General features: G+C 34.9%; 1 protein-coding gene across 1 annotated transcript in view; it reads left to right on the top strand.

The window, feature by feature from the left end:
- The window catches only part of LOC141898412 (uncharacterized), a 37,794-nt gene extending 13,939 nt beyond the window's left edge, over window positions 1–23,855 (top strand). The window contains exons 22-54 of the mRNA XM_074784271.1: window positions 1,334–1,514; window positions 1,594–4,404; window positions 5,469–5,566; window positions 5,700–5,810; window positions 5,902–6,081; window positions 6,169–6,357; window positions 6,441–6,591; window positions 6,708–6,890; window positions 7,304–7,990; window positions 8,392–8,463; window positions 10,152–10,223; window positions 13,162–13,324; window positions 13,416–13,750; window positions 13,855–13,977; window positions 14,408–14,593; window positions 14,737–15,429; window positions 15,602–15,697; window positions 16,292–16,354; window positions 16,572–16,667; window positions 16,799–16,960; window positions 17,150–17,335; window positions 17,417–17,593; window positions 17,699–17,821; window positions 18,090–18,185; window positions 18,260–18,406; window positions 18,485–18,941; window positions 19,054–19,257; window positions 19,338–19,589; window positions 19,677–19,807; window positions 20,396–20,671; window positions 20,761–20,883; window positions 20,982–21,068; window positions 21,610–23,855. Coding sequence (XP_074640372.1) covers window positions 1,334–1,514; window positions 1,594–4,404; window positions 5,469–5,566; window positions 5,700–5,810; window positions 5,902–6,081; window positions 6,169–6,357; window positions 6,441–6,591; window positions 6,708–6,890; window positions 7,304–7,990; window positions 8,392–8,463; window positions 10,152–10,223; window positions 13,162–13,324; window positions 13,416–13,750; window positions 13,855–13,977; window positions 14,408–14,593; window positions 14,737–15,429; window positions 15,602–15,697; window positions 16,292–16,354; window positions 16,572–16,667; window positions 16,799–16,960; window positions 17,150–17,335; window positions 17,417–17,593; window positions 17,699–17,821; window positions 18,090–18,185; window positions 18,260–18,406; window positions 18,485–18,941; window positions 19,054–19,257; window positions 19,338–19,589; window positions 19,677–19,807; window positions 20,396–20,671; window positions 20,761–20,883; window positions 20,982–21,068; window positions 21,610–21,744 — 9,046 coding nt within the window. The 3' untranslated portion in view covers window positions 21,745–23,855. The remainder of the gene's footprint in view (window positions 1–1,333; window positions 1,515–1,593; window positions 4,405–5,468; window positions 5,567–5,699; window positions 5,811–5,901; window positions 6,082–6,168; window positions 6,358–6,440; window positions 6,592–6,707; window positions 6,891–7,303; window positions 7,991–8,391; window positions 8,464–10,151; window positions 10,224–13,161; window positions 13,325–13,415; window positions 13,751–13,854; window positions 13,978–14,407; window positions 14,594–14,736; window positions 15,430–15,601; window positions 15,698–16,291; window positions 16,355–16,571; window positions 16,668–16,798; window positions 16,961–17,149; window positions 17,336–17,416; window positions 17,594–17,698; window positions 17,822–18,089; window positions 18,186–18,259; window positions 18,407–18,484; window positions 18,942–19,053; window positions 19,258–19,337; window positions 19,590–19,676; window positions 19,808–20,395; window positions 20,672–20,760; window positions 20,884–20,981; window positions 21,069–21,609) is intronic.
- The last annotated feature ends 25 nt before the right edge of the window (window positions 23,856–23,880 follow it).

The raw sequence follows: 23,880 nt of genomic DNA on the forward strand, positions 1-23,880 counted from the left end.
TCCTGATACAGTAATTCATATGAATAGTTGTAACGTAAACTGTTATTGTTTGTCATGCAATCAAGCCATTCATCAGAATTAATAAGGAGACTGGTTTGATCATGAGTATTTAATAATTCACGACGCCCTGTTGCCTTTTGCAGCATGTATGTATTCAGACGTTTCTGTAAGAAATAATGTTCATATCGTGTTAGTTCTTCATTGAAATTAATAGAAAAGATATGCTAGTCACATTTAACCATAAGCATTCAGTCATATGTAATTAAGAAGGGTATAATTTAGTTTACATTAGTTGCATGGGCTTTGCATTACCCCCATATACCACCTATCCACCCAACTGTCACACGTAATTGGTATAATAGGGACATATATCAATTCAATTTAGTAACCCTTTTATCAGTAATCTCAATCATCAGAGAATTGATTTTGGTTTGATATTTCTTCCTACAAAAAAGGTTGCCGTATTTTTGCATAACATTATGTTCTCATGTGCTATTTTTTTATTTTGCATGTAAACATGTCATTATCGGGTACACCTTTTACATATGTACATTTTCCCCTTTCGAAAGACATGCAGTGGTGAAATGTATATCAGGTTTTTGAGTTGTTTGAATAGATACCGGTAGTTGTATTTTGTCGTGAAAATCAATACACATATAGCCAGCCAGGAGTGTTTCTCTTTATGCTTGTGTCCTTTTACGGGATGTTGAAAGTATTCTAGGAAATGAAAGTTTTCACTATGATATATGTCTTATTTTGTCTTTGATAGCCATGTTTATTTCGAGAATATTAGTATAACCCAGTAAGATTACAATATCGGGCACAAAGTTGTTTCATTTATCATTCAATAGCCAAGAATTTGCACCCTATTCATGTTCAGGTATTTCCTTGTTCAGCGACTTCAATTGAGGTTTAGATTTTTACACCGAAACACTTAGGATTTTTTTGTAGATCATTAATTATTTTTGTAAGGAAAAAATTTGAAGCATGCACGTGTGGCTGCTCAGTTTATATTACCGTAAATACTTGAATATTTGTCAAATGATTTATTATGAAGACAATATTGTTGGAATTCATACTGTGGAGACTTAATTGTTTGTGATCATATTACTATGCGTGTGCCTGTGTAGATATTAAACAGTGGACATGTAGTTTATGTTAGTAAAGGAAACATATACAATACAGTTCTTAATCTTTTACTATGGAATTCTATCGGGGAAGGTAAGATAATCACTAGCTTATCATTCTACAAGAATATATTTCAAGATAGGATTTATGTAGCCTTATATTTCTCTGATTAATTTAATGAATATCACATTTTCTTTAATTGAAGGATGACTCCAGATACGCTGGGAGAAGAGGAAAAAGCCGCCCTACAGTCAACAATTGATCAACTCAAAGAACGCATCCATGATCTTGAAACTTCAGAATCTATTCTCAAGCAAAATATCCAAGATCTTGTGAAACAAGCGGACATTGAAAAAGCTTCAATGGAACAATTACGGAACAAATTAGTAAGTTTTCTTTCAATTAGAAATTGTATTACAGAGAAAAGTTTAGAACAATGTTTAACAAACAAATATATTTTTTAAGGCTGATGTTGATAAGCTGAAAGAGAAAGTTGATCGCTCAAAAGAAAAGAAAAAGACTCTGAAAGAACAAGTCAAGGAATTAGCTATAAGTCGCCAGGATACAGTTCGTTTAAAAGATGAGGAAAATAGGACTCTGCATGAGGAAATCGAATCTCTAGAACTTAAAAATATGGAATTATTAGAAAAAAATTCAAAAAAGGATGAAGAAAAGAATAAAATTTGTGCAGAACTAAAGGATATAGAACAGAAATTCGCTATTGCTTCTGAAAGTGAAAATCATTTGAAAAAGTCTCTCGAAGAGCAAAAGGATTCACATGTGTCCAAAATGGAAAAACTTCATGACATGATTGATAAATTACAAAAGAATGACATTCGATTGACCGAATCTTTAACAGAAGCTGAACAGAAAGAAAAGGAATTAAGTGAGCGTTTAATGAAGTATGAAGGACCAGATTCAGAATATGGAACAATTGATGAATATAAAAGTCGTCTTGAAGAGCTACAGCGTTCAAAGGCGGATTTATCTACAGATTTGGATCAGATAGAAAGTATTAAGCTGGATTTAGAAATAAAGAATGAGGAGCTTTTAGCAAAAAATGAAAACCTGTTGGCTGATATTACAGAAGCTGAAGCGCGTTGTAAGGAATTAGATCTGAAAATGCAAGAAATTATTCCAAAGCTAGAAACCAGCGAACGTAGATGCGAGGAATATCAGAAAGAGTTAGATTTGATTCCAGGTCAGCTGAGTGAAAAAACAGAAAGTGAAAATAGATTAACAAACAAGATAAATGAATTAGAAAATGAAAACGCCAAACATCTGAAGAGAATATCAGTGTTAGATACTTTGGTGGATGAGCTGAATAATGGTAAAGAAAAACATAAGGAGCGCATCAGTGAATTGGAAACTGAGCTAGAAAAGATGATGACTCAAAATGATGATTTGACAAAACAGATTAAACAGTTGCAAAACGAATTGGAAAAAGAAAGAAATGAGAGCAAACAAAAGGATGATTTGTTGAATAATATAAAAAATGAGCTCGATGGTAAGAATTCTGAAATCAGTCAAATTCAGGAGACAATCAATGAATTAGAAGCTGAAAATGAAAGCAAACTAAACAAGTGTTCGGAATTGGAAAATGTCATTAAAGATCATGAAGCTGAACAATCCATCAAGGCATCACAGGTCGAGTCGCTTCAGAGTTCATTATCTGCACACAAAGAGGACCAAAGTAATCTTAGCGACACTATCACAGAATTACATAAACATATTGACGAACAGAAGTCTCTTATACAGGAACGGGATCATGAAATCCAGCTTCTCGCTGAAGAATATGAACGCGAAAAGAATGAACTTAATCTGTCTCAACAAAAAATAGAGGACTTGTTAGATGAAAATATCAAATATGAGGAACATATAAATGAGTTGGAGGAACAGATTGCAATTGCTAATCAAGACGCTAATGAGTATCAACAAAAGGCTGATGATTTTAAGCAGAAGTTGTCTGAGAAAGTTGATGAAATATCTAGACTGGAAGAAGAATTTGATGAATCAAGGGAAGATGATGCCAAAGAAGCTAAACAATTGAAGGAAAAGGCGAAAGTTCTATTAGAAGGTGAACAAAAGATGCTTGATCGTATTTTGCAATTGGAAACTTCAGAAAAGGAACTGCAAGAGGAGTTAGATAATTTTACTGACATAAGTCAAGAATCACCTAGGGATAATTTACAACAAGAAATCGCAGATTTGACTAAAGAAAATGATAATCTTAAAAACAGTATTAGTGATCTAGAGAACTCTAAATCTCAGGAATTGAAAAAGCGACAGGATAGTTTGGAAATCATGAGTCAAAAAGTCAACCAGCTTATGAATTTGCTAGAAAGTTCAGAGAAAATACAAAATGATCTAAAGGTTTCGGTTGCTGAATCAGAAAAGACTATAAATGAACTCAAGCAACAACTAAATGATTCTAGTGAGAAACAAGTAGCTATGCAGGAGAAAATTAACAATCTTGAAAAATCGGAACTAGAGCTTCAAGAGCAGATGGCAGTTTCCCAGTTAGATAATGTGAGTAAAGACTTCAGTATTCGAGAAGAGACAACACCTTATGAGATTCAACCTCAATATGCCCCTGCAGTTCAATCGGGTCTTTCTGTTGTACCCCAGCAATTAGATTCTGATGAAAAAGAGCGGATGAAGCGGTCTCTAAAAAGAAAGACCCCAGGAGAACTAGTGAATAAAGTAATCGAATTAACTGAAGTTGAGCATTTATTGCAAAATAAAATTGCAGAGCTTGAAGATCCTGTTAATATGGATCGAAGCCGGACAGAGTCAGTTGAACGAGAACTTGAAAGTAATCATGACCGAGAACAACGATATAAGGACACAATTGTGCGCTTGCAAAAAGAAATCGAACTTATAATGCTGAATAGTGCTGGTGCTGCTTCCTCTGTTGATGAACAGGGACATCGTAAATCCAGTAAAGAGTTGAATAAAGAATATCAAAAACGTTTGGATGATTTACAAGAGCACTTGGATAGTTTCGTGTTTGTAGATAAAAGTCCATCCAGTGATTCAAAGACTCCACCTCATTTTACCAGTAAATATAGCGACTTGCCTGAGGATGAAATGATCAACAAAATCCAACATTTAGAGATGAATGAGATAAAGAATAATCGAAAAATGGCTGAGCTTGAAGACTGTATCAAAGTTTACCGACAAGTCGTTGAAACAGTGGCCTTCTCGATGGCATCAGATCTAGAAAGCGTGGACCTACAGAAAGGCAATGTTCTGGCTTTATTGGCTAGACCAAAGGTGGGTGTTCAATGCATTTATTCAATATATCCACATCGTTTGATATTTTAGAGTCATATGATAGATATTGTTGCTACATTCATATCAGTGTTGATTACCAAACATATACTCATTAATTGATTTCTGGCCAATTTGCACGTCATTAATTATGCACACAGTTGTAGTTGAAGGTATATTAGTTTACAGTCAGCCTTATAATTAGATATTTATCATGAATGCATCTTTTTCCAAGTATCAGATATTGGAAATCTTTATGTTTAAGCCAAAAACTTGGTTTGAGTTTAGGATTAGCAGAATTCTCACGGGTTGAGAAAATCCCTTGTCTAGTTGTTCGAGTACATGTGAATATTTGATTGAGTTTACTTCTGCCACTAATGATATTAGTGCAGATGACTCACCAGAATCAGTATTTATCCTGCGACTGTAGCCTTAAGTAGATAAGGTAAACAAATGGTAGTTTGCTAATTGCAAGTATAAGTAAATCAATATGGTATTGTAGGTTTTGTAAAAAAAAACATTTCACTCTTGCATTCATGTTTGATTTATTTTACACTTCTATCGTGGACAATCTATATTCAGACTACATCTCGTGTCTTGTGAATATGATGAATATTTTATTAGTTTACGTACATACCTACACAGGTCTGCCCTTATTCTTGTTATGATTCACAATAGTGAATCAGGATGGCAGTGGTTATTCTGAGAGCAGACTCTCGTAAGAATAGTGGCGAATAGCGTTTTCAATATGAAAAATTGATGATAAGTGGAAATATACGCGGCTACACATGAAATACTGTAGGGAGACATTTTTAGATCAATCAGCAATTGTAAGCTGTGTGTAACTGATAGGAGAGAATTATGCGGTCACTGGATATTGATAATACAAATAACGAATGGATTATATTTCGCATCAATTCATGAAATAAGCTTTTTAGTTAGATAGATTTCCGTTGCATGAAGAGATATTTAGAGAAATTATGGATGAGTTGGATTTCGATAATGATGATATAATGGGTTGTGAAGGAAAGAAATTTGAATTGCCACGTTTTTGGTTTCCTACGCAGGACACGGCTTATGAGGAGAAGTTGCAACAGCTTGTAAACGGAGAAACAGCCCTTAAAAAACAGCTTGTTGAGTATGAAAAGAAAGAAGGGATGTTGAAGTAAGTTTTATTGAAAGTAACTCAGCTGTAACACATCAATCATCATTGTACTGAAATGGTTTGATTGATTGTTTTTTATGATGATTTGAAAAACAAACCACTAAAATATATTTTTTCGCTTGTGTGTTTTTAGGGCTGATGTCGCAAAAGCCGTTACAGATCTTCAGAATTCCAATGAAAAATATGAACAGAAAACTAAACAATATGAAGACCGCATCGAAGAACTGGAAGAAAGTGAGGCTAAGTACGTTTCCATGCGACTCGAAATCATGCCATGTCCTGTGATTAGATAATGTATATATCCTGTATATAAACAATTTTCATTCATCATTCAGACTGAAACAAAAAATCAACTCGGCACTCGGAAAGGAAAGGACATCAGAAACACTTTCAAAAATCCATGACTTGAAAGATCGTATTTTTGATCTGGAAGCATCAGAAAAACGGTTGTTGAGGCGTGTGAAAGAGTTAGAAGAAATCGAGACTGATCTTAGACAAAAATTGGCTGATACAAGGTATATAATAGTTTTTCAGGTTTCAACTGGGCATTAGAAAATCCACTCCTTCATGATTACTTTTTATATATGAATTGTTTTTGACAGTTGTCCTCCATACAAGAACGAAGTGAAGTCAGCTCGATTAAGAGATTTGGAACATCAACAGGAACTAGATGAGCTTAAACATGAAATAACGACCTTAGAATCATCAGAAAAAGCCCTTCAAGACCAAGTAAAAATTCTGAAATCTCATGACAATTCTGGATTGCTTGAAAAAATTGAGCACTTTCAAAGGTATCTAGAATGATTATCTCTTGAAATGGACCGAAATGTCTTGTTTAGTTTATAATGAGGTATATTCGATTTAACTTTTGTAGAACTGAACGAAATATGCAAAAGAAGTTAGATCTGTATGAGGAACAGCTCATGTCACGGGAAGATTTGAGTACCTCACTAAATCAGCCTGAAGATATTCTGAAGCAGCGTATAATCGATCTGCAAAAAATGGAAGATCATCTCCGTGCCCAGGTAAAAAAAGGGTACATTCATAAAGCCTCCTGAGGTGTTATGAATTAATCATTAAATGTAGTTGATTAATATGGTAGTTGCATGTTGAATGATTTGCTGAATTCGTGAATGTATAGAATTCTGAACTGGAAAGTGACAGAGAAGATTTGCATGAGCTTGTTCGAAAAAATAGAAATACGATCCATGATTTAGAGATAAAACTTCGAGAACGACAACTCTCTGAAAAGAATCTGAAAGACCACCTTAATAAACTAGAACTGTCTGAAAATAATCTGGCAGTGACAGTTGACACTATGCAGGTAAGTACGGTCAAATATACTTGCTGTGAATTTAGACAATCTTTAGTTTGGCAATCCAAATCTTGAGATTGTTCTGAATTACATGGGTTTTATTTCTTTGATTAGCTTTTGAGGGTTGGTTCTTCACGCATGTTTTTCCTTATTAGAATTTCATAAAACGCCTATTTCATATATGTCTGTCTGTGTGCAATGTGATGGTTAGTCGATATTGCCATACTTAATTTTAGTGGTACTTGTGCGTTGTCGATGCGTGTGGAATAATATATGACGTGATAGCATTGTTCAGCTGTCAATATTATTGGTGATGGCTTGTTTAGAATTTACTACTCAGTGCTGCCATCCTCTGAATCATGGGTTTACTATAATTCTATGCATGCTTTAGCAAATCCCTATTTTTTCCTGCCTTCGTTTAGGATGAAATCGATGACTTACAGGATCAGTTGCATCGAGTCAGAACGGCCGGACGAAACTGGAAAGGCCAAGCAAAAGACCTGCAATATTCAGAAGAATCTGCTGAAAAGAGGCTTTCATCATTACGTTTAACAGTTGATGAGCTACAAGCTTCAGAGACTGCGCTGAAAAAGAATATTTATTCCCTTGAACAGAAGAACAATTCCTTACGTGATAAAATAGCAGCATTAGAAGATGTTATCTATGATCACCAGAAGGCTGAAACAGTATTCAAAAATAAGATCAAAGATTTAGAGTTAAATGAAAAATTAGTCCGGTCCGATTTGTCATCGTTTGAATGTTCAAAAACTGTATCTGAAAAACGTGCTATTGAATATGAGGTGTTGAACGATAGTTTACAGAATAAGATTTATCGACTAGAAGAGGAAATATCGGGACTAAAGTACGATGTATCCGATTTACAAGTGACGAATAGAGATTTAGAAAAACAAGTAGCTTTGGTAGAAAACAATGATTTATCCCTCCAACAACAAGTACAGTTCTATCAGACAAAGGAAAAACGTTATCAGAAACTGATAGAAAATCTAGATTCTGAGAAATCAGAACTCGAGCGACGCATTGTTGACGCAGAAACAAACGAGAAAATTGCTAAAGAACGTGTACAAACAATTCAAACCATTCCTCTGAAGGTAAGGCTGAGCCTGCCCTTAACTGTAGTGGAATGAGCATGTATTTTGATAATTGATGAACACCTATGGGTGTTTGAGATTGAATCGTCGTCAAGTGTGTTTTAATTATTAATGAAGATTACATGATATGAATCTATGGAATTTCAAAATCTGTTTAAGGCAGCTTCCTTTTATTTCTTATGATATATATATATATATATATATATATATATATATATATATATATATATATATATATATATATATATATATATATATATATATATATATATATATATATATATATATATATATATTTATACTATTCTTTTTCTGACTCTTACCTTTTTTGTATTATCTGTCCCTAGAGTCTGGGTGCCTTTTCTTTGGTTAGTATTAGATGGTTATGGTTCTTTTTATAGACTTGCTGTGATCATGAAGTAGAAATAGGTGAATTGAAATCACAACTAAATTACTACAATAATCTCCTTAAGGTGAGTGAAATTTTATTAACTTCAGGAGTATGGAATGGAAGCCTGAAAAGTAGTGTTTTGCTGTAATGGTTGAGTTTATGAGGTTTCTATTTTTCTAATAGGAGAAGGAAAATTTATTAAACATGTTGCCCGATTTAGCAACGGTGAGAAGTTAACATGTTGTCTGTGTCACTTGGTTACTGCACTTCAGCTGCGATCACACAAGCGTTTTTGGCCAGGGCCAAATTTGGCGGGAACAACTGTTCACATGGGTGCCGAATTTGGTTTAGCCAAAAGTATTGGACCCAGCCCGAGCCAAATTCTAGCACGGGACAAATGATTGCTTTTGAATTGCAACTGGTTCCGGAAATGACTCACTTCGCTTGTTTGAGCATTGTTTAGTATCAAGTGCGTGGTATGCGAGTGAGCGTATCTTCTAATAAGCACAGGCTTAATTTGGCTCGAGTCTGATCCGCGCCAATTTGGCCCAGGCTGAATCGTCTCCGTGTGATGGCGCCTTATATTACAATTTATATCTTCCTAGATAGATGTTAATCCCTGAAAAACAACACTGAACAATTAGCACTCAATATCTGACTGTCACTATCAATTTGTGCTTGCTGTTATCCACATTTTTTGGAGATTATTTGATGATATATTGTATGTTCCATAGCATTATGTGTTCTATTGTTTGAGACAATTTCCTAGAATTTGTGAAGATCTATTTATACAACGAATGTGGGTTGAAGATGGAAAGAACATATGGACATCTGTTCATTAAAGCATAATTATTAGATTCTAACTCTGTTGATATAGACAGTACTTCACCAGAGTCTACTATATGAATAATGTGCTCTATAGAATATTGATCAGGAAAGCTGAAGCTTCATAATGAAATATGAAATTGAATTTTCGAAGTGTTGGCTGCCACTGCAGGGCTGTGCAACAGTTCAGGTCTTTCCAGAGATTTGTTCAACGTCCAGAGTGCCAGCTGCGTTCGAATTTATAGGCAAACATAGGAGTCGATTTGCATAACAGTATTACATTGAAAGGAACCTTAATACTGTCCAGCAAACGTTAGGATTACTGTCAAAAATTCTAGCTGATTTTAAGATCATTTCCTGCTACGTTTAGACAAAACTTTGCTTGGGGTCGTTTTATCTCATATTGATTAATGACGCCTTTTTAGATCATTGATTCATATCAGAATGAAGGTAAGACTTCTAATGCTCGTAGTCAAGCCATTTTGACTTTACCGGGTAACTCTCAGAGCTGCCAACTGTTCCTGATTTTCAGTATTTCTTACTATTTGATAACGAGAAATACTGATTTGATTGGTTTAATGCATACAGAAATTTGAAAGATGTTGCTGAAGATTTTACTGATTAACATTTTCTTTCATATTCCAATGAAATTTTACTGAAAAAATTCAATTTGTTACTGATAGCACTTTTAAGAGGTTGGCAGTCCTGAACTCTTGTCTGAACTGATGTGTTTGCTAGTGTACTGGTGATTCTTTCTGCATGTATTTCTGCAGAAAGGTTTTTTAAGTCGATGATTGATTATTGAAGCTTTGTGATAATCGTTATATAATTTACTCATATCAGGACATTATTTTATTCATTCTGTGTTCAAAAGAACAACATGCATAACGCATTGTGCATGAGTATTACATTATATTCAATCATATGGTTTATTTGATTTTATAGGAGAAGGCAGAATTGGACGGAAAATACCAAACTGTGCAAGCTGAATTGCGACTTTTGAAAGACAACCTTAAAGTAAGTATTTCATATGAACATTGTTGAAGTAAATGTTCATTCTTTTATTCGACATAATCGATACATCATGTATATGAACAGTTGCATTGTAAATCTATCCCAGTTCTCATTTTACGAGAATTCAAATTGGTTTCGTCATTAGATGGGTGGTTTTCATTTCATATTAGTTAAACAGTAGCAGTGGTTTGAATTGAGTGTAAACTGATGGACGCTTTTTTGAATTGTCTCGGATTATGAATGGATCAAGTTGTAGAATTAGTGCGCTCCAATAAGCTCAAATTGTTGGCTTTACGGAACCGATTAAGAAGCTCAAAGTCGGAGAGCGTTAGTAGTTTTCTGATGGAATTATTTGATATATTTTATGTTTCTTCTCTCAGTTATTTCTAATATAATCACGTATAGTTATGTATAGTGTTGTGCAGATTTGAGAACACTTGAAAATTATTGATAGGTCTAGAGTTATTTTGAGTATAATATTACTCATGGCTGTGGAACCTTGGTTAAGGATTTTTATGGATTAATGAATATATCATCTATGTATAATTTGGTATATGATTTTGAAAACCCATTTTTTATCAAATTGCTTTGAAATGTATGTCAGAAATACAAATTTTCCAGATATTAATGATGCACCTGTTGCAGATATCGATTGGATAAATATGTATACTGTTGTATATTTACAGCGAAATACTGGGCGGTGCCTTCGTTAGGAGCTACCGAGCAGCTGTCATTAAATTGTTTATAGAACCATACGAAAATGCATATGTTTCATAATATTTAATATCAAGCCTTTGGTTGGAAATGTTGCAAATTTGTAACCTTCAATAATCAAAATAATTGTAACAAAAGATTTTTGCAAGATGTGACAAAAATGTGTCATTTAATGTCAATGCGTAATATAAATATTAATTCATCAGTTCTTGATCCACCTTTTCCCTGTCTGGCTTTTAAAGTGTGTGGAGTGTGTATGCTAGGTTTGATAGAATTTGTAAAGATAGTAGGTAATCAAAACAGTTTTTGCTGTTTCTAATTTACTATCAGACATATAAGAGTTATGCAAATCATATATATATATATAAAAACAGATGAATGAAGAAAGCAGGGAGATATAAAATATGAGTGGGATTGAGTTTCGTGTGGATATTTATCAGGTAGTTATTTATGGTTAAATTATCATGCCTTCCAATGTATAATATTTATTTGAATTATTCACTATTATGCTAATCAAGTAACAGTTTGTAGAATAATAGAACAAGAGAGAAGCTAGGTAATGATACACTATGTTAATCATTTTCGGTTTTCTACAAGTGTACTGGACAGTTCGATTTGGTGTTTGTACACTGTGCGATTTGTTTAAAGATGTCCCTGCTTTTCGAGGTCTGGTCAATCAGTACAGCAGGAATCCGCAAATAATGATGAATTGACATTGGATAATCGAGTAGTCGAGTTTACTGACACGAGTAACAAAATGTTGAATTTGGAGAATGTCAGAGATGGTGTATTCACTTTGAAAGCTTTATGCGAAGCTGTTTTACTGCGTGAAGGAATTCGATATCCTGAATATGGAGATATTTTTGACTTGCAGTTGAACACCGGCGGTTGCAGTCCTGGAATTGCAATTAATGATACAGATAGCACCTCTCAGGACGTTTTGTTGAAAGCTGTTGATTCAGAAGTTTGCCATTCAGGCATTGATAATGTAGCATTTGTTGATGATGAGAATTCTTACCATTATGAAGAGGTGTATGGTGAAGTCAATCAAATAGATACTGATTCTACAATTTGTGAGCCAGTTGATGAAATAAAGATGTCGTCAATTAGTTTAAATGAGAATATGTTACAATATTTCACACAACAAACAAGTGGCATTAATGAAATTTATGATAATTACTCAATGCGCCATTGTTACTCAGATCCAGGGGATTATTGCAGTTTTGGAAATGCTGTGGTGACTGAAACCGAACTTGATGTTGATATGGAAGAAAGATCTAACTGTAATGAGAACTTGTCCAGTAATTCCTTAGAGAGATTTTCTTCGACATCCATACTTCATGAACATGAGAAGTTTGGTGATATTATCGAAGCCATGAACAGTCATTTGGTATCGTACGGTTCTGAAACAGTTGATTCAGTGGTACTGGATGATGTAGACTCTGTTTACTCTGAACCAAGCTCTCTTCTACTTGAGAGCCCATTGTTTTCATTGCCTTTGAAGAAGATAGTGAGGAATGAATCAGAAACTGCTGCGGATTTAAGCCACCCTGAAGCTCAAATTGCCGAAGCAAATAGTATTTCTGACAATAGTGATAACCAAACAGATGTAGATTTGAAAGAACGTGGGTTTCAGGTGAAGTCTTTGGATAATAATGCCAGTTTGTTTCGAGAGAAAGATGGAAGTATCAAAGTTGAATGTGGTCACATAAATGGAGAGATTCGAGAATCTTATGTAGCTCAATGGAACAGTCCCAAGAAGAATTTTTTTGTTATTGATATTCATGTCCCATCTATACGTGTACCGTGCATTTATTACCTAACTCTTCATCATCTGGTTAGTAGTGGAATGTTATTTTGGTGAATAGGGATATGAAAAAACCATAATAAAAACATTTTATCCATTCATCAAGATACCGGGGGGGGGGGGGGGGGGTTAGACGTCTGCTGCTATTTTACGGTTGTGTGAAAATATATAAGCCTTGCATACATTACTGCTCACACATGGGTTATATATCGATAATATGAAAAAGTGTAGCAGGTGTGAAAATTATTGATGAGATTATAGGTCAGCTGTTTCCACGATGACTAAATATGGGTGGATTTCTGTAAGCGTGCGTTTTAAGCACATTCTAGTATCTACGGGTTTTTATATGGATTTCGTGCGTGTATTTGTAACTTAGTATTATTGAGAATAGAAACGATATTTCAATCTGTTTGTTAATAGGATGGTGATGTGATCATAGCCCAGGTGTCACAAAAGAAGGCTTTGGCTGAAAAGGGAAGTCAAACCACAAAGTCACTAGATTCAGTAGATGAGCCAAAAACCGAAGATTCCATTCCTCTCAGAGATCAACTCCAACCCGTTCAAGTTCAACCTCAAAATGCAGGTAATTATTGAAAGAGCTTGTCTAGTGAAATGTCATTTGAACATACTGTATGATTTCAAATTGATGAATATTCGAATATTTTCTCTTTAAGTTTCTAAGCCAGTTCCAAATTCACCAGAACATGTCAAAGCGCTTGATGATTTAGCCAATGCACTATCATTTGGTGATCTAGAAAACGAACATAGACCATCTCCCACGCATGATTCACCAGAAGTCATCGAGCCAGAAATATCTTCACAGAATAAACCTAAGGTTGAGTCAGCTCCTAATCTAGATAATTTAGCAGAACATTTACCACCACAGAAATCAAATACCAAAACCAAACCCGATGCTGGAAGAAAAATGCGTTCTGGTAGGTCACCAAGGCCAAGGCAGTATGGTGGAGAAGATTCCGATAGTTCTGTAGATGAAGTACCTGTCGCTGGGGTGAGATTCTCTACATGTTTTAAACGATTTTTATGAATTCTCTGTATTGTTGTCTGATGCCAGGTGGTGCCTGTAATTTATGATGAATGATATGTATTTCATAGGGAACTGTTCGACGCTCGTCTGCTATGTTTGATGTGGACCCTCGTCAACAAGACATACCGGTACTCAATAAACAACCAGATTCTGAAATGATACAGCCAACTCATCGTCAACCAGCGCAAATGGTATGATACATTTACTTACTCATTTTGTAATTGAATATACATGGCAGTCTTGCATATGCACTTACATTGTATATTAATTAATGATAACCATGATTTCCAACTAATATATGGAAATACACAGCCCTGCTAGTATGAAAAATCTATTGCACATACTGATAAATCTATGAATTAGGAAGACATCTTGGTGACAAGTTTTGATAAATTCTGGGTCTGAAAATATTCAGATCTTTTTACTCATACTGAAGGTGCTGTGTTTCAAGGTACATGGTTAGGTGCGTGGGAAATTTGTGTGACTTTTCTGGGAGTTGGACATCGAAAAATTATCTATAACTTCTTCCAGAAACCACTTTCTCAGCGGCCAATAGATAACGCTAGTCCCAACGAGCGCATAAGATTAATTGACAATCTTGTTAATGCTTTACCGAATCAGGATTCAAGACATGGCCGGAGTAGCTCACCGAAATCACATCGTACCTATCCGACATCACAAGCAGAACCTTACCATCGTCATCAACCTGCAGAACGAGAAAATGAAGAGGACCACTGGCGTACAATCGAAAACCAGCCCTCACCTAGTCATCAAAAACCACGTCCAGAAGATCGTTTTTGGAAGCAGGTAACATTTTTGAACTCAATTTCTCATTCATTTTTGAATCAGGTAATTACTAACAGTACTAACTGTCTTAGATGGTTAATTATTAGTTTTGCTTATTCTAACACATGCCAAGCTGATCTCTTACAAACTAACTGAAATTCTAGGTTGAATCTAAACCCAATCAGTCAAAATCTGGGAAACCATTGTTCGAGGATTTAACAGTTTCAATGACCATTAGTGACGATGAGACAAGCGATGTGGAGGGTCATCATGGGACAGTACCTCCTCCAAGGATATTCAGTGATAAGCATCCGAATGTTCATAATTCCTATTATCCGCAGAGAGATAATGATGAAATACCGAGCCTCATCGATTTCAGTCACAGCCGATCACCAGCTCCACAAAGACGAATACCTCGAACTCGTTCTAATGAAAGTGTAGCTGATAGCGGAGTCAGCACTATGCCAATAGGCGATCCGGAGTATAGTTACATCAACTTTCCAAATTCACGTCTTGAATCAAAACCAACATCGCGTCAATCAAATCAGCCTCATGAAGCAGTATTGAGACCAGCCAGTGCTAACCGTGCCTACGGTCAACCGACACAATTCACTCCTAGAAATGCTGCTGAGGTACAGGAACAACCACAGTTATCAGAATGGCTAACTCATCAGCTGGTCGACAATAAGAGTATGGCGTCGAATACTGAGAGGTTCCAACATCGAGGGCAACAGCCCGCATGGCCCGTCGGACCAATGAGGAATGTATCGACTGATACTGAAGATTTGAATAAACAGCTACGCGATGAAATTCAAAAATTGCAGCAGAAAATAGCTGATTTAGAATGTGAAAATAGAGTGAGTGCTTATAGGCATTGCCCAAGTGGATTTTTGTTCAATGATTACACTTATTTCACTCTTCCATGATTAAGATAACATTCTAACAACTAATACACCTTAACTTATTCTGCTACTTAGTTATTGAAAATCCTTTGTTTGATTTGAAGAAAATCTTAACATTTGATTTCAGATAAAACAACGTGAACTAGAGACATATCAATTTGTTAATAAAGGAATGGAAGATAAAATGAAGGATGCTGAAGACACATTTACTTGGAAAGCTAAGGTAATTGTTAGATCTAGAAATAACAATTACGAAATAGGGAAACTAACATTTCATGACGTTTGTAAGCTTTTAACCGCATGACCTTAGTACATAAGTGACAACTACTAATATTTAGTTAATCTACAGAAAATACATCAGTAGAAAAAATTAGTGAATAGATGAATATCTTATTTACTCTCCCACTACTTAGGATAGTTCCAAGAAAATGTCTGATAATTGGACTTGGACAAAGACGTCCAACCCTCAAGTTCCTGAAGAAAAATTTTCATCCCTCGCCATTCTATACTAGTCTGTATATACTTTATTTGTAAATAGAAGGTGAGAGGTGTACATATTGATATATTGTATTGTGTTGTTTTCACGTGTGACCTCTGACCCCCTCTCACCTCAGTATATAATGTAATCACTCTGAACAAGTCGAATTGAGGGTTTGCAGATTTTTTGGCTGAGTTCCTTAAATTAGTTGCATGAAAAATTTGCGTTATGTGTGGCAGCTTTTTCATTTCTATGTTTTGCAATCAATTTGATAAACTTGTAAATAGCCTGGTTGTTGATAAAATTATTATTCTGAAGGTTTTTACATTCTGTTTTTAGTTAAAGGATAAAGAACGTGATCTACAAGCATTAGAGAGAGTTAATCGGGATTTAACTGAGGAGGTAACTGCAATTTCTATCAATTCTATCAATCTTATTTATCCTACCTATCTAACTAAAAAAATGAAACTCACAACAGCTAACAGTGAACTAAAATCAATTTCAGAATTTTTTGTTTTGACATAATTCTGGTCATTGCATTCAGTTAACATTGTCGATGTGTATAACTTTGTTAGTGTTGTAGTCTTCTAACCAATTGCACTGCTATTAATTTGCATAGAACACTAAATTAGAAGAAGAGCTTTATAACAAACAAAGACAGGTTTCTGAACTTCAAGGAGAAGTCAACAATTTAGATAAAGTTATTAATTCTAAGGTATGCCTCTGATGATATCAAATGTAGTATATCATAAGTTATTGTTGATTTAGATAAATTATGCTATCGCAAATGAATTGATTTTCTCATTTTGAAATCAGATTATGCAAATTCTCCGATTAAATCTGTAGGAGGCAGCTGGTAGTGAAGCTATAATCGATGAGCTTAAGAAAGACCTTTTACATACTCAAAATGTCCTCGAGCAAGCAACTAATCATAACTTAGATTTAGAGAAACAACTACGTCAACTTAAAATTAGTAATGATCGTAAAGATAAAGATGTCAACTTCAAGGTATTCATCATCAATGCCCTAAATTATTGCCTCTGATGAATTATTGTTTAGCCAAATAACATCTGAATGTCTTACTAATTAATTAATCAATCACTAATCAATGCACCAAAAACCCGTGTACTTGTATTTTATCACGTATCTTTTGTATTTGTTTGTTTTCTCACTTGGTTATACATTGATTTTTCTTAGAATAATAAACTGGAGGAAGCGGAAAGAGAAATAAGTAGATGCAAGGATGCAGCACGTGAGTCCGAAAAACAACGCATGGAAATGCAAGGGCAACTACGATCTGCAGAACAGGATCTTCTGAAACTGAATGAAGCTGACAAAAAGTTACAAGCACTTAGGGAAGAATATGAAAAACTTCTGATGAAGGTAGATTGATCTCTTAAGAATATAAGATTCCAGATTTACCTCATGCCTGTTACTCACATGCACAATTAACAAATCTTTCAGAATGCTGATCTTCAGGAACAAATACGTCAACTTGAAATCATAAAACGTGAAAAGATCGATTTGGAACAGACTGTCGATGGCCTCAAGGGACAGTTGAAAAACTACAATCAGCTCAAAGCGGATAAAGCTGGAGTTGATGTTAAACTTGATATGGTGCAGGAAGCACTAGAAAACAAGGTGAATTTCTTAAGCACAGCGCTCAACTATTTTTGTTAATTGTTTCAAAAGATTTATAGACATGAAAATTATGATTTGTATTTTAAACTGCTGCAAACCTGTTAGACAGTAGAGGCTGAACAAATAAATGCAGAAAAACAGAGCCTAACCAGTTATATCAAACGGTTAGAAGGCGAAGGAGCCTCGGATAAGGAAAATCTTAAAGATTATGATCAAATCAAGGCTAGGGCAAGTTGCTAAATATGTATATCCTGGTGTAGGTTTTCTCGTCATGGAAATTAAGATCCGTTGCAAGGCTTGGTGTTCTGAAAGATCCATCGGCAATTTCTGAAGGAAATTTCTTTTACTGTAGAGGTTTTATCCTGCTGGTCTTATTGTAAACGCTGGTGTGGGGTGCCATAAACTGTAAATTCATGCTGTTTGTTTGTTTATCTATTCAAAATAGGACATTCATATACTTAAAAAGTAACAGAACTTTAATTCTTATCTATTTCAGTATAATGAAATGGAGAAAATAAAAGACCGAGCGGAGAGGGCTGTTGCCCCTCTCAGAGCGAAAGTCACAAGACTCGCTCATAAATGCAAACAAAAGGTAAAATAAGTTATTCCATGTGAATGAGAGCCTATGAAATGCCTAAGATTAATATGATTATCTTCATGTCACAGGATGATATGATAAAAAGGCTGGCAGATGAGATGCAGAAGAATGGTTCTCTGTCACAACCATTAAAAGCAGATGTGGACCAAATACGGGATGATATGGCATTGGAAGAATATAACAGGCCACTATCACCAATAGGAGGCAGTGTCCAAGTAAGAATCAATCGTCCATGGTCTCCAGCATGTTCGAATTCATCAAATTGAATGTAACTTATCTCCTTTGTTTTACAGGATGATATGATTCCAGCATCTTCAGTGGCTCAACAGGAAAGCTCACCGAGAACTTATTCAAATCCACCTATGTCATATGATAACTACAGCCAAAAAAGACCAAACGAAAATGAAATGCCTCACAAAAATGCGTTCAATAACCCACAAAATGGAGATATTGTTCCAACCAGGTTGGGACGACAGGAACATGCTCCACCGTCTCATTCAAACCTTGACTTGGATGAGACAATGAGCAGTTCATCGAGAATGCCACAGTTGAATAACCAACGCTTTGACATGCAACAGCATAGTCCACACCCGGAGAACTATTTGTCGAAACATTCCCCAAGATCTCAACAACCAGACAAGCCCAGTATTTATCAAGCAATCACAGACTACGACCCAAAACATTTTTCTCGTAGTGGTCATCCAAATTTGGATCTACCGCTTAGAGAGGGAGATGTTGTTAAAGTTTTCGGTGAGTATTCTTCCTCCATGAATTAGATTATGTCAGATGTGGATATCGATATTTGAAGCCAAGAAGGTCACATTAGTCGGTATATACATGTAGTAAAATGTTTCGCTTATAGGACCCATGGACGATACAGGTTATTATGAGGGAGAAGTAAATGGTCGAACTGGTTTAGTACCAGCTGACTATTTACAACCCCTCCATCAGGATGCAAATCCTAGAAGACAGAAGAAACCTAACCAACCGTCATATACTGATAGTCCTGAACAAGTCATGGACATGTATGATAATTTACAACGTTCTCATACACCAAACCACCAAGGTAAGAGATTAGTGGGTTAAAGCATTGTATAGAATATCAATACGTTGTAATTGTAAATGATTATTTTCTTACACGTACAGTGCCAGATCTCCAATCACAAGCTAGAAGCCCATTTCCACCGAACTTTGTGCCTCAACGGGGTAATGTACCAATCCCATCAACAGGCTGTACAGAGATCTTACCGACCACTGTGATACGTGATCAATCTCAACAGCCCAGTCCAAACCTAGAGCATACACGCAAACAACGACCAAAATCTTCACCCGATATACGTCCAGTTAGAGATACGCCTAATATGAACCGTCCTACATCTCGTCAGTCAAACAGAGAAGGTTGGTTGAACTCACTTTTTGTTTCTTAACTGGCTCGTATATTATTGTTTAGAAGATTCTGCTCAACTCTTGATTGTGTACTAACAGGACCACCTGAACCACCAAGTGATTTCCGCATCTCGCGTATATTGAGCAATGAAACTGTAATGGTCGAATGGTTACCACCTCGTTTAGATGATTTGGATAGGAGTAATGGTATCCAAATCACTGGATATAAGGTATGTTAATCTACATTTTTCTTTCTTTATTCCGAATCTTTTATGGGACAGTTTGCTATGGATTTATTTCTATGCAGTATCTACTAAATAGTGATTATAGATTTTAGAGGATATGTGTAACTAATAATGAATATAGCTCTCAATAGGATGTTCAGGACCAGTTGGTCTTTCCCATTGCAATGATATTATCAACCAAAACTAACACTTCTAAGCATTAACCCTAGTTAGGAGTAGACTACTGGTATATAGTCTCATAACATTTATTTTGTAATTTTATCCATCATTACTACCTTTAGATAACTGAGATTTTGCCTGATTCTAAGTGTTAAGGTATGGGTTTTTATGTAACCAATATAAATGTTGTATCACCATTTTACATTTCATTATTATGCACATTTGATATCTTATGATACTGCACCAACCAGTTTGTCCCTTTACGCCCTCATTCCAAGGGTTCAAATCATTGTTGTTTCATTATTCACTATCAGTATTCAATTAGATTTTCAATTTCAATGTAGTAAAATATTTTGCATGTATATGTCACTGATATGACGGGTATGACTTCAAATATAATCTACTTATTTCCAGATATATGTCGATGGAGATCTGAAACATGAAGTAAGCAGCCCTCATATTAGCAAGTCACTGGTTGGCAAACTGGATCTTAGTAAGCCGCATAAAATAAGTATTCAAAGTTATTCAACGTTGGGAGATAAATCTCGCGTTATTCATACACGCTTCGATGATATTCTGCCGGAATTCCCCGGAGAAGGAATGTCGGATTTAGGCTCGCATCTCGGTGATGAAATGGAACGTGGATCGATGATGTCGAGTAGTTACTACGAAAATGGAGAGAAACGAATAGTGAGTTAATGAATTCATTCCCCTGAGATATTCAATTGCAGCTTTCATTAAACGGTGTATAATTTGTTTTGGATATGATTTTGTTCCAGTTCGCCGCTCTCTATGATTATAAACCCAGTGGTCAGTCTCCTAACCGTATATTATCAATGAAAGCTGGAGATCCGGTTGCAGTTTATGGACCGCTAAGATCTGATGGATTTTACCATGCCAAGGTGTGTAATATTTGCCTTATGTAATATTGTACTGATCATATCAAGTCCAAATTAATGTAGACACATGTGAGAAAATGTTGTTATCTTATTTCCTTCAGGTTCATGGACGTAAAGGACTTGTGCCTGCAAGTTTCCTGGAAGAGTTACCCTTAAAACATCGTAAACACAAGAAAAGCAGTAAGAGGGTGAGTAACTTACTGTTTATTTGAATAGATATGTTATAATATGTGAAAAATTATTGGTTATTTTGATGGAGAGACTCTTTGCATCGAAGAACCGTGTACGATGAATAAATCAGAAATTTCAAATGAAATCTTATTCTTTATTTCTCGATTCATAGATAAGTTGCATGCATCTATTTAACAAAGACTAACTTTTTACTTTTTTAAGGCAGCATAGGCTAACAATAATAGTAAAGGTAAACGTATTTTGGGTTTCAGGTTCCTGTGTGGCACAGGGGTCCTTAATGCCCTTGATTAGTAATAACCACTTCTTAGAGTAAAAGATTCTTGTTAGAGGTTTGAAGGGTCAAGACTACCGTGATTTATATCTTTCTGGGTGAAATAGCCTCCTGACCTTAGCCAGATTACTCCTATAGTTTACTCTGAGTGAGAAACAAAGAATGATGGAGGCTCGTCTATAGAAATATAATCACTTATCTTGAGGGTTAACTGGTTCTGTTAATGATGATAAAAACTTTATGGAATTTCTTTATTCTGTTTTCAGACTGGATCCTTACATTCACAGAGTAGCACTAGTTCTCAAGAACCATCCTCAAAAAGTACAGATTTACCATCATCAGCACAACCTAGCCACAATACAATATCACCGGCAACTTCAAAAGTAATTCATGATGTGTAGCTAAAAACTTATGCAGTTGCTTCCATACATTGCCAGTATACATGGACATGTGCATTTAATGTATGTTATGTTGGCAATTGAATCCAGTTCTTCCATTATTTAATGGACAGTTGATTTAAATGGTGCTGTTTTTATTTACCTGTACATACACAAAACTATGAAATCTTGCATTTTACTTAGACTATACATCAGTGCTGTGGTATTATTACAGTTGAAGGATATTTATGTTGCAGTTAATGTATAACTGTAATTTAGTTGCAGAAATGTCAGTAGTAACTAATAAAATGTAAATGAGGTGCTTAACCAATCCTTCAATTATGCAATTGTAAGAAATATATCCATTACTAGATCGTTGCAAATGGTATCGTTATTCATATATGTTAATTAATACCCTTATTGTTATGTTTTCTTCTGATATTATTAGATTTAAACTATTTCTTTAATGGCAAATATACTTAAATTATTGTGTACATTGTGGTTCTTATCGAATCAATATGAATGTTTAATCAAAACCTCATTGGCAGTTTGTATAAATCAGCTAGTCAGATAATGTGTATTGTCTGAAAAACAGGTGACTGATTGAATGCATGTACACGTATTGGAACAGTAGAATCCACTTAATTCGGATCATTTGGGACCAACAAAATTCATCCAGTTTCTAAAAATCCGGATTATAAGTCATTTTCTTGTATATTTATGAACAGACTGCAAATATTGTCTGGATTAAGCTGATGTGGATTAAGTGGGTTTGACTGTAGTTGATAACAGTCTCAAACTGAGGCATCAATTTGAAATCTTTTATTCATTGTTTATCGTAAGCAAATCTAGAATTTATATTCAAAAGTCTCTAATTGTCATTTCTAAACAATGAAGGGTTTGGTAAAGTAATATTTTGTATCAATTCTCATTTTTAAGTCTTAGACTTCCATCTGGTATTTCCATCTAATGCATATCCTGGCCTTCATACCGTTTGGAATGAGAGCCAGTTTAGTAGGTGAAATGTACAAGATTGAAGGATTTGTCACCTATTAAACATCTATGTCTCTCCTGCCTCAGCAATTTAAAATCATGTATTCAGTTATTGTACAAATCGCCATTACAATCAATGGAAGTTTCCTTTGTGGAAAAGTAAGGCATCCAATCACGATAACGTATTGTAAATCCTGTTGAAAAATTTCTTAGAACCTCAGATCCACTGATTCTAGAAAACAGAATCATGTCTTCAAAGGCCTGTAGCTAATCCAGTTTCGTGCATTACTTGGCTTCTTAAAAATCTTAAGGAAACTGACCGATTCTGAAATCAAATGCGACAATTGTTGGGGGTAGATGAAGAGACTGAATACATTTCTAATTGATGTTAAAAATGTTCAAGATAACTGATGAACAGTTGACAGATCACAATGTGCATGTCCTTCAATTAGTCACTTTCTCATTCACTTCACGAAATGTACTTCAATCTGACCTCATGTCCTTCTATATTGATAATGAAGTTCATTTATGCTAGTAAATACAATCTCTTTCCATCAAGTAGGTATATAATGATACATAGGTTATTTAGCTCTAGTTGTTGAAATTCTTTGTTTATTGCCTTGAGGCTATGTTATTGTTCTTTAAATTGTATCTCTTTTTCCTATTAATTACAACTGTAGATCTTTAGTTTGCCAAAACTTGCTAGTCTTCATTTTTGTGTATAGTGATAGTTTTCGTGGTGCAAAAGACTTCAGTTGATATCCATACTGTACTACTGCATAAATTACAATGTTCTGCTGTCAAGATTGTAAATGTAAAAAGCCATTGTTCGGAAATTTAAGGGTTTATCCTATATAAATAGGTTGGAGGGTTCTGGTCTTAGTTATTTCGCAAAAATCTAACTGCTTAAGTTCAGTATTAAAAGTTAGAATGGTGATAAATCACAAGTTTACACCATAAAAATTCACTTTGATGTATGCAAAATAATGATAGTTAACGAAACCCTTCTGGGGAATGAAAACCTTGAGGTTTATATTTTTATACTTACAAAAAAAATGTTTCTATAAGTGTAAGAACTTCGCTGATATTTGAATTATAGTATTTTATTGAATGCAATAAATTAAGTTATTATTACGAGATAATTTCTAATTTCATCTTTGTTAGTAA

This window comes from Tubulanus polymorphus, chromosome 2 (assembly GCF_964204645.1).
Source record: "Tubulanus polymorphus chromosome 2, tnTubPoly1.2, whole genome shotgun sequence".
NCBI classification, from domain to species: domain Eukaryota; kingdom Metazoa; phylum Nemertea; class Palaeonemertea; order Tubulaniformes; family Tubulanidae; genus Tubulanus; species Tubulanus polymorphus.